The sequence below is a fragment of the Bactrocera dorsalis genome, chromosome 3 (genome assembly GCF_023373825.1).
Source record: "Bactrocera dorsalis isolate Fly_Bdor chromosome 3, ASM2337382v1, whole genome shotgun sequence".
Lineage (NCBI taxonomy): Eukaryota > Metazoa > Arthropoda > Insecta > Diptera > Tephritidae > Bactrocera > Bactrocera dorsalis.
The window spans coordinates 63,709,743-63,721,238 of NC_064305.1; the positions used below are offsets into that span (position 1 = coordinate 63,709,743).

The 11,496-nt window shown below is 36.6% G+C and overlaps 1 protein-coding gene across 1 annotated transcript; it reads right to left on the reverse strand.

Annotated features, from left to right (window-relative positions):
• Positions 1-2,444: 2,444 nt before the first annotated feature.
• LOC125777073 (lipopolysaccharide-induced tumor necrosis factor-alpha factor homolog) lies at positions 2,445-4,700 on the reverse strand. Its single transcript, XM_049450962.1, has 3 exons — positions 4,269-4,700; positions 4,043-4,178; positions 2,445-2,759 (listed from the first exon to the last, which is right to left on the reverse strand). Exons 1-3 carry the CDS (start codon positions 4,441-4,443, stop codon positions 2,654-2,656), a joined length of 417 nt encoding a protein of 138 aa, XP_049306919.1. The 5' UTR covers positions 4,444-4,700; the 3' UTR covers positions 2,445-2,653.
• Between the last annotated feature and the right edge of the window lie 6,796 nt (positions 4,701-11,496).

Here is an 11,496-nt window from a genome sequence, read left to right on the forward strand (position 1 = left end):
TGGAGTAAACTCAATTCTACTTGTTGATTGAGCATTGGTAGCCTCAGTAACAGCCGAAGTACATGTTTACCTAGATAGATAGCAATAATACAACCAAAATGAAATATACAGGGAGCGCTTGATAAAACAGTGAATGCCTCTATCTTTTTTAGTCGAAAAACAATGTCCAATGTTTTCTAAATCAAAAGGTTCGCCAACCGTCATGTGGGGATGTGAATATTATTCTTTATTGGCGTAGTAACCGCTTACGCGGTTATAGCCGAGTTAACAAAAGCGCGCTAGTCGTTTATGGTGTGTGTCTATATTTCTTTCACGATAAATTTCCAAGTTTAGGCGCATGGTGAAAATGGTAGATGGTAGATTTTCCAGGTCTGAAGACACACTGATAAGACGTCATCTTTTACACACTACGTTTGATATAACCTTATATACGACGTTGAGGAGGCTTATTCCACGGTAGTTGGCGCAGATTGTGCGGTCTCCCATTTTGTGGATTGGACAGATCACACTTAAATTCCAATCGTTGGGCATGCTTTCGTCCGACCATATTCTACAAAGAAGCTGATGCATGCTCCTTATCAGTCATGTGCCGCAGTAGTTGAATAGTTCGGCTGGCAATCCAGTTCAGGTGACCTTGGGGGTCAGCGAAAACTGAAGTTTTTTGAAATTTATTTGCTTTCAAATTTTCGTTGCAGCTCCGTAGTTATTGCGGGGAGTTGCAAAACAAAAATCATTATATACATACATATGTATATGTAGTATAGGGTATTGAGGGTAGTAGACCCGATTTTAATTATTTTTACCAATACCACCTTTAGTTAATATACATACTAATAAAATGTATCGTAAGGTTCATTAAGGCACCTCACTTACTATCACCAATCGTATGGAATAAAGTTATGTTATGTGTTTGTTGTAGGGGGGCTAGGTTAAGTTTTCGCCCAAATCTATATTAGTTACAAAGATACACACTCTCTCATATCTTACATGTTGGCCGATATATGCGGTATATTGTCACCCGGAAGTTCGAAAATCGTTGTATTTGGTATATGGGAGCTAAGGGAGGCATTGACACAATTTAACCCATTGTTGCCTCACAGACATACCATTGTCAGGAAAAGATTTTCCCTGAATTTCAAATATATCGCTCACATTGAGCGATTTTGCGGTAACAAGTGAACTATAGGTACTGGTCTCTAACATATTCGGTACTTAGGGGCTTGGCAGAAAAATGTTATGTACTGAACTCGATTGAAATCGGTCGAGTAGGTCCTGAGATAAGTGATTTTACTTAAAAGTTAGCGATGCCACGTTCATGGTACATGTGTACCAAGTTTCATTAAGATATCTGAATTTTTACTGAAGTTACAGCTTGCACGGACGGATGGACGGACAGATAGACAGTCAACCGGATTTCAACTTTTCTCATCACCCTGATCATATACATATATACATATGTACTATATATAACCCTTTATTTATCTCGCTTAGTTTAAAGTGATACTTACAACCGTTAGGTGAACAAAACTATTATACTCTGTAGCAACATATTGCAAGAGTTTAAAAAATCATAGCCATAAATAAACGTAATCAGTCCAGTCCTTGCTCTAGCCCACATATATTCTATATGTGACTTTACAGTGTTAGTGCCGGTCAATACACACATATACATATATTTTATTGGCATAAAGGAAACATCTAATCTTAGAAGTAATATAGTTTGCAATAAAAATTATAGTAAACGGCCAAAATGTTCAGCTAATCACCATATACTCGTTGTAAGACCATCCACACCTTTGGTTGATGTAAGTATGGGTTAACGGTAGATATTTCTATAAACTTCTTTGAGAGTTTAGAATTATATGGATGAAATTTGGTCTCCTTAACCTTATACATCAATATATTCGTCAATTTATCAGACTTTATAACATATGTATCGGTGTGATTGAAAGATATCGTTTAATACAAGAATGCATTATCTTTGTCTGCATACGAAATTATACCTTCCTTACTTGTTATCAGAACTTGTTTGTTAGCTATGAGTTCGAAGAATGTTTCATTTTCTGTTTATGACTAATACCAATATAAATAGCTAATACTGAAAATAGCTGCTACGTTAACCCTCTGGTGGTCAAAAAAACCCAGCTAATTTTGGTTTTTGGATCGTGTACCTAAAAAGTGTGTTATTTGAACAATTTAGTAACAACACAAGTTTTTAAGAAACTTTGTTCATCGATTATTAAGGTAAGAACTACTATCATGGCTAAGTACTTAGAAAACTGGATTAAATTCGAAGTTATCAAATTATGTTCCATACCTACATACATACGTACCCTCAATAACGAATCCAAAACTATTTTGATAATTTATGTCTCGAACCTTTGAAACCAACCTTTGAACTATTCTGCATTACAAAACTGTTTCAAAATCAATAAAAATGAATATATCGAGATTTATATATTTACTATATAGTTTCAAATATGTATGTATATTCTCAATGAATTAGTATATGTGAAAACAATCATAATTAATTTTACTATTTTTTGGTTTTTATAACTGAAAAATGTTGTGTAATGAATTTAAAAAGTGTGTTGTATAAATATTAATATTGTTGCATGTTCTCCGCAGACTTCATTTTCTATGCTCCTCATGGTTATTCCCGCACATAAGTGCCCAAGTAACGGTCACACATGCCACAATAGTGCGCCGTGTTCATGCAACTGCCAATGCAATAGGGAAGACATATGAAGCAATAAAGTCTGAAAGTAGAAAAAGAGGGAGTGATAAAAAGATGAATGGATTAATATGTATATTGTATTGTTTTGAAAGCAAGAGTGGTGGGTATTTTTGAAAATATGGTGTATTCTATAAATTAGAATAATTCAATATTTGTTTAATACCGGATTTTTCAGTGAGAGGGCTACAAAAGTTTGAGATATCAATGAAATTCTTTTTTCCTGTGAAAGTACATTCAATGCCATTATATATGGATTTCTGCATGGCCACCACGGGGACGCTTGCAGAAGTCCAGATGCTGAACCAAATTTTCGACGGTTTTCAAGCATAAATCGGCCGATACTGCTGCAATTTCACGTTCGATATTCGTACGAAGTTCATCAATCGTCGCTGGCTTGTTGGCATAGACCATAGACTTGACGTAGCCCCACAGGAAATAGTCTAACGGCGTCAAATCACACCGTGGCGTCCAATTAACTGGGACATATCGTGAGATAACACGCTCATCAAACTTGGTTTTCAATAAATCGATTGTGACATTCGACGTGTGGTTTGTGGCTTGTGGCGGCGTTCTGTTGGATCACATATTGTCCAAGTCCATATCATCCAATTCGGGCCAAAAATATTCGGTTATCATTGAGCGGTAGCGATTCCCATTCACAGTAACGTGCCGGTCTTGATCATCACGGAAGAAGTATGCCACAATGACGCCGGCAGCTCATAAATCGCACCAAGCCGTAAATTTTTCGTAATGCAATGGTGACTCATAGAATACGTGTGGATTGCTGCCTGACCAATAACGCATATTTTGCTTATTGACGAAGGCATTCAACCAAAAATGAGTCTCATGGCTGAAGATGAGTTTTCGATGAAAATCCGAGTCATTTTCAAATTGATGCTCAGCCCAATTCCTGAACATTCTGGTGGCCAAGCGGTTTCAGTTCTTGCGCCAATTTGATCTTGTAAGGATGTAGGACAAGATCTTTTTGCAAAATTCGCCACAATGATGTTACAGAGATGTCAGATGCTTGAGAACGACGTGTGATAGACTGATTTGGGTCTTCCTCAGTTCCAAAATCTGCATACAAAATAGTTTTTTTTTTTAATTTTTTTATTTTTTTAGGACCACCCTAATGTACTATTAAACCCCAGTAAATGATGATATAATTAAGACTATGTGGTTAGATTTATAATATTCAGTATATCAATGCACCCTAAAAATTGTTTTTACAAATATTTGCCCCTAATTTATCGTTCTTTGGCTGTAAAATCAACTTATTGGCAACACCATAAACCAAAAACTTACTGAAAGAGACACAGCAGCAATGCGATCAGATGCGTGCGTGATGTGGGCCTGAAGCGTAGACGGGTGCGTGTATAATTGTGGCAATAGGGACACTGTATATCCACCGGCACCGGTCCGTATATAATCGGCGCACCCGCTGTGCATACAAAACACCGAAAAAAGAGAAGAAAAAAATAAGTGAAACTATTTCATTTTCCCACAAACATTTGAAGGTTGCCGCACTTACGCGTAATCACAACAACATGCGTTGGGTTCGTGGCCGTGGGCGCGGCACCTGTTGCTTGCGCATAGCTGGGCGGCGCGGGTGGCAATAAAGACTGCTGCTGCTCGTTGGGCGGCACCGCTTGCTCTAGTGGCGCTGTTGGGTAGATGCGCGACGGTGCTGATGACTTGTCATCCATATTTATTGAACTTGAATGTATATTCACTAATAGTAAACACTCTTAATGAAACGATTACTAATTAATTTGTTGTAATAACAAATATATTTTCTGCTTTTTTTATCTTTTCAGTTAGTATTCAACACTTTGTGCTAATTGCGTTCTGACCGTCTGACAGGTGTGACAAGCCGTTACTATTGCACTCATTTATCAAACCAAACTGTGAGGCGTTCGTGCTCGACGAGCGTTTGCCGATTTTGGGCGGCGATACAAATCAAAATCAAAATCGAAAAAAGCTATAGGGAAAGCGAGTCGATGGCAAAGGCAAATCCATATAAATATATCCATGTATATACATACATATGTATATGTATGGGACTGTGTAAAGATAATAAAAATTACAACGACAAAGAAAACAAACAATGCAACTACCTATCGATATCTAAATACTTGTATACATAAACACATCGACATATATTTACCTTTACCCACACACGCACATTGGCATATCTTTTGTTATCAGCAGCACCGGTAGCAAACGCCTTCAAGTGAAAAGCTTCAATTTTTATCGTCGACATTCGCGGTAAGTTTTCAGTTCAAAGCGAAAATGTGCGCTGAGCGTAGTGTGTAAGCGCTTTTATCAATATGTCAATATGTACTCACACCTCTGGTCAATTAATCAATATCCGCTCAATACGTTTCTTTGCTTTGCTGCATTCTTCTTGGCGATGAAAAATTATTTTATTTGTTTATATTATACTCCAATCTCTCACTCTGTCTCTCTCTCTTACTCCATTCATTCGTGGCTATAAGATTGTTTTGTGACAATTTAATTGCGGTTGAGGCATTTACTCTCACTTTTATCTGGCATTCGAAAAATAATCATTAAGTTGGAATGGTTTTTGAAGAGGACGCAATCAGCTCGACAACACGATCAGTTCAAGATCCATTGATGTGTATAGAGCCCGGGCGATATTTAAAGTACTTCCGTTAAAAAAAAAGAAAGAATATTAACTTCACTGAATACTCTCCACGGATACAAAGGTTCCCTATTAGAACTTGATCTTGATCGGTTAGTTTGCCTGGCAGATACTATATACCATAGTGACTAAATCTGAGCAATTTCTCCGGAAATTATACCATTCTTCTACTTCTTTATTGGCGTTACGCGGTTATAGCCTGTTACAACCGTTCCAGGCGTCCTTCTTATTCGCTGTTTGGCGCCATTTGTACATTTTAAGTGCAGACAGGTCCTTCTCTACGTGATTTTTCCAATGGAATGGAAGTCTTTCTCTTCCTCTGCTTCCCCTGCCGGGTACTGCGTCGAATACTTTCAGAACTGGAGTGTTTTCATCAATTCGGACGACATGATCTAGCCAGCGTAGCTGCTGTCTCTGAATTCGACGGACTATGTCACTGTCGTCGTATAACTCATAGAGCACATCGATCCATCGACTGTGGTATTTGCTGTTGCCAATGCGCAAAGGACCATAAATCGTCCGCAAAACCTTTCTCATATGTAGAAATTCAAGCATGTGAGGAAATTGATCTGAGCGTCATTCACTTAGGAGTAGCCAGAAACGATTCTTTTATAGTACATGTGGCTCAATCAGCTTACGACTTCAGGCCTTACAACAAGTATTCTGTGGGTAGCCAAAAAATATCTGTTTGAAGGCGAACCAACGTAAGAAGGCGAAACATCCCTCCTCCTGGTTGTGCGCTGAGCTTCGGGCCCGGCACGTCAAAAACATCCCCAATGAATAGAAGAAAACAGCCTTAGATGAGATCCCCCTCTTTTGGTGAAGACTACTGTAAATGTACTAAAAGATATCTCGTCTTATGAAAAAGTTTTCCGTTCAAGCATTTGATTCTGATCGTTCCGTTTGTATTGCAGCTACATATATGTTGAGCGGTCCGATTTAAGCATTGTAACGCTGCCTTAGACAATAAGACATTGCAACTTCGTGAAGGTTACTTGATAACTAGATAAGTATTTGATTGAGAAAAAAAGGACATGTGCAAAATTTCAGATCGATATCTCCACGTATGCAGGTGGATAAATCGACTCACCTCGTCATGCTAATCATTTATGTATGGCTTTTATGGAGTCTTGGACGCATTCTTTTGGTTCTTAAAAACTCCCTGGTATACTTAATATACCTAAAAAATTGAAATTCTTACTTTTATGGTGGAATTGAATATTCATTTGTATGGCGTAGTTTTGAAGAGTTAAGTTCAAGTGATATTGAAAAGTATTTGAAGAGTCTAGAGAACAAGATCTATTCTATTGAAAAATGCTCTATTATGAAAGCATAAAGGAGTTTAAAGTCCTCTACTTATCTAGCCGAGCCGAGACACCAACCGCAAATAGAAATAGAAACTAATCAGATCTTGAGAAAGTAAATGCTTGTTTCTTAGTTAGAAAATACATAACTATATTGCACCTACTCATAATTAATATTGGTCTAATTCCATTTTTTAAATCTTTAAGAAGGCAACAGAGTGATCTATGCTGTGTCATTTGTTATATTTGTGTTTTGTCATGAGTAAAAAAAAATTAATTTGTCTAGAGAGGTACCAGATCACCAAATAAAAAGCCCTTACTGTAAGAGTGCAAAAAACTTCCCCAGTCCATCGTCCGTTCATCAAAATACCGAGGTGTGTTCAAAAAGTATGCGCGAATTTAGTGTTTTTTCAAAAATTATTTATTTATCATGAATATCTATTTTGTTCCCCTTCAAACTAATCCCATGAGATATTATTACACTTGTGCAAAACGGTTTTTCCAATCTTCGAGCACTTCAAAAAATCATTTTTTTTATCTCTCAGCTCTTCCTTCGATGCCGTCTTTATCTCGTCAAGAGGAAGCGTAACGTCGTCCTTTCATGAGCCTCTTCAGTTTAGGGAACAAGAAAAAGCCACAGGGTGGCCAGATCTGGGAATACGGTGGCTGCGGCATCATTAGTGTGTTGTTTTTGGCCAAAAAGTCGCGCACAAGGCAACGATGTGTGAGTAGGGCGTTATCGTGGTGCAAAAGCCAATTTTTGTTTCATCCACAAATCCGGGCGTTTCTGGCGGATTGCTTCGCGCAAATTGCGCATAACTTGCAGAGTAATATTATTCTTCCCTGTGGCAAGAGCTCATGACGCACCACGACCCTGCTATCGAAGAAAACTGTCAGTTACGATTCGCGATACTTTTTGAACACACCTCGTAAGGGTCCTCATAAATTGAGATCCTACGTCGTTTTTTTAGTTTGTTTCGTGAAGAAGATATTAGCTCCTTTCATAATATTATTTCTATCAGAATTATGGCAGGCTATCGAGCTAAAATTGATGTAAACTAAAGTTACCTGGACTAATTATTCGAAATCTCATTGGGAAAAGTTAAAATTAACTATTCATCTATTTATTATGAAGACGGAATCTCCCAGCATGGGTCATGAATGTGATTGTTGACCGCCACTGATGGTTGTTTGTAGACGGATTATGTTCAATCTGGACATAACTTCCAATTATGTTATAACACCGAAGACATGTGCTCAAACTTTAAGGATCCACTTTTTCATTCGAGTGCAGACTTTAGTTGTTGTTTGAGTAGTCGCCATTGAAAGCGGCCATAAGCGGCTTACATCGGTTGCCAATATCATCGAAAGACATTCATTTTTAAAATACATAACTCCCTATAATTTTTTATTATTATAATATCAGATTTTCCGTATTTTATGGTTAAATGCGTTTTGACTTCCGCCATACTTTTATCATCAAGCACAGATCTTACTTTAAAGGGTCGTAATATTTCAATAAAAAAACAATTTTTTCAGTTTTTTTTGTATACTCTGAACATGGTATTTTAAATTTGCCATGAAGTCTCTACAAATATATATATTATAATATAAGACGTCCCAAAATTGGCGCAACATTGGAACTTGAATATATAAAACAACAGTTTTTAATATTTCGTTGTAATTTTTTTTGATTGATCATAAAGGACAGAGGAATAAGACACGGCCTCCATATAATAGGGTGATTTTTTAAGAGAGCTGATAACTTTTTAAAAAAAAAAACGCATAAAATTTGCAAAAATCTCATCGGTTCTTTATTTGAAACGTTAGATTGGTTCATGACATTTACTTTTTGAAGATAATTTCATTTAAATGTTGACCGCAGCTGCGTCTTAGGTGGTCCATTCGGAAAGTCCAATTTTGGGCAACTTTTTCGAGCATTTCGGCCGGAATAGCCCGAATTTCTTCGGAATGTTGTCTTCCAAAGCTGGAATAGTTGCTTGGCTTATTTCTGTAGACTTTAGACTTGAACGTAGCCCCTTGCAAAAAATGAAAGGCGTTAAATCGCATGATCTTAGTGGCCCAACTTACGGGTCCATTTCTTGAGATGAATTGTTGTCCGAGGCAAGTTTTCCCTCAAAATGGCCATGGAATCGCGAGCTGTGTGCATGTAGCGCATCTTGTTGAAAACCACATGTCACCAAGTTCAGTTCTTCCGAGTTTTGGCAACAAAAAGTTTGTTAGCATCGAACGATAGCGATCGCCATTCACCGTAACGTTTGCGTCCAACAGCATCTTTGAAAAAAATACTGTCCAATGATTCACCAGCGTACAAACCACACCCAAACAGTGCATTTTTTCGGGATGCATGGGCAGTTCTTGAACGGCTTCTGGTTGCTCTTCACCCAATGCGGCAATTTTGCTTATTTACGTAGCATTCAACCAGAAATGAGATCGCTGAACTTTAAAATTAAAGCGCGAAAACACATTTTCGTAGAAACTGATTTTTGGTAATAAAATTCAATGATGTGAATGCAAGGTTGCTCGTTAGTAAGTCTATCATGATGAAATGTTTCAAAGCATACTGAGCATCTTTCTCTTTGACACCATGTCTGAAATCCCACGTGATCTGTCAATACTAATGCATGAAAATCCCGAACCTCAAAAAAATCACCCGTTACAATACTAAATGTTAAAAATTTTATGACTATTCTGAAGACGCGTGGTTGATGACATTGTGGCAATGGATTGTGATTTTAAGTAGTCTCAAAAATAAATTTAATGGTGTGTCCGATAATCACACGATCTAGGGGCGCCAATTCTGATGGTCAAGATAATCGGCCTACTAAGCGTACTATTCACAACACATCACCCATCTTGAAACTCAGTAAGCATTATTGGATAATATTCGAGAAATTATAGGAGTGTACACGAAGACCGTGGAAAGTCGATTCAACGCCGCTCATGAGGCTCATTTCTGCTCCAATGGGTATGTAAATAAGCAAAATTTCAACCAGAAAATACAACAAGCCTTGGAACAAAACATCACGCGTGTCGCTCGGCCGTTACCAGTCGAAATGCTCGAACGAGTCATCGAAGATTCAACTCAACGGATGGACCATCTGAGACGTAGCCGCGGCCAACATTTGACAGAGATAATTTTGAAAAAATAATTGTCAAAGAATATTATTTCGAACCCCAATAAACATTCCCCATTAAATTTGAAGTTTCTGCGTTTTTTCATTAAAAAGGTAGATAAACTCGAAATGGATCGCTCTTTAAAATAGCGCATATTTTCGTAGATAATAGAATAATTTCTGTTCATCTATGTATGCTAGGTGAATGCACAACGGTGGTTTATCATTAGTGTATTGCTTACGTTTGTTTCATTTATTGATTTTCTCTATTTACTTCAATCATATATTATATATAATTATGTAAGTGTCTCGAATAAAGCAAAATAGTTGGATACCTGCTGTATTCATTATTAGACATTTTTTTCTTAATATTTCCTCAATTTGTGTCAAACATTGTGCCAATAAGCTGATTAGACTCATTTTCGTCAACCATTAGTGGTCATAGCTGTCTACCATATATACTTAGTATATATTTATATGTGTGATTATTCATTTGTACTAGGATGTTATGTATTAGTACAACCGATTTTAGTCATTAAGCGTGATGTTAAGTGTTCTAATAATACAAAAGTATGAAAATCAAATAATGTTAATGTGATTGCCTGGCATTTTGATTAATCGGCATTTCAATGCATATAAAAACATGCTTATATATATGTATATACTTTTCTTTACTTTTTACATATATATTATATATATATATATATATATACATATATATGTATATGTAAAAAGTAAATAAATATACATATGATGAGTAAATTTTGTCACGAGTGTTCAATTATATAGTGCACATTTGATTTTCAAGTTTTTTTTTTTTTCACAGCTAAACGTTGAGGTCGGTTATTTACACCCCTCGTATGTATATGCATATGTGTTATTAATATATGTATGTATCATATGTATATACATACGTAAGTGCATACTTGGGTTATTTGCACATACTATATATACATATTTTTACGATTACATTTTTTCACAATTTCCAGCTCGTTAGTGCAAATAATAATTTTGCTTAATAATTTCACTGTGATACAAAACTGATATTTTTCATTCGCAATTTTTTAAATTAAAGAAAATAAAAAACAGTAAAATTCCGATTTCAAACCACAGATTTATTTTTATGCATATTTGAATGATTATGATTGAACTCGAGAATAAAAATCATATTTTTTTACTTAAGGGAAATAGTTACTGAGGGCGTGTTCTGTAGAATACGGTGGTAGTCATCGTTTTCACTGGCTTGTTACACGGTGCATTGCCTTGGTGAAACAACACTCTCTTTCTTCAAATGCGTCCGATTTTTATGCTTCTATTGTGTTTTTCCCTTCGAAAACCATATTTTATCAACACGCGAATTCCTTTTCATGCATTTTTTTTTTCACAACAAAAGTTGATTCACTCGAAAATAAATATAATTCACAAAGAACTGATCCAACAAAACGAGCTTTTTGAGGGTTAAAAATCGTATGGATTTGATTCTAGTAGCGCTATCTATGTGTGGTAGGTAGGTAGGAGTGCAGCCCTATCGGGCTCATTAGCACTGATGTGCCATTTTGATACACTATTCGTAGAACCTCCTGTATCTGCTGTTACGTTCACCCTCTCTCTCAAACCATTTGAGGTTTCGATGAAACTACTTATGTCCGATAT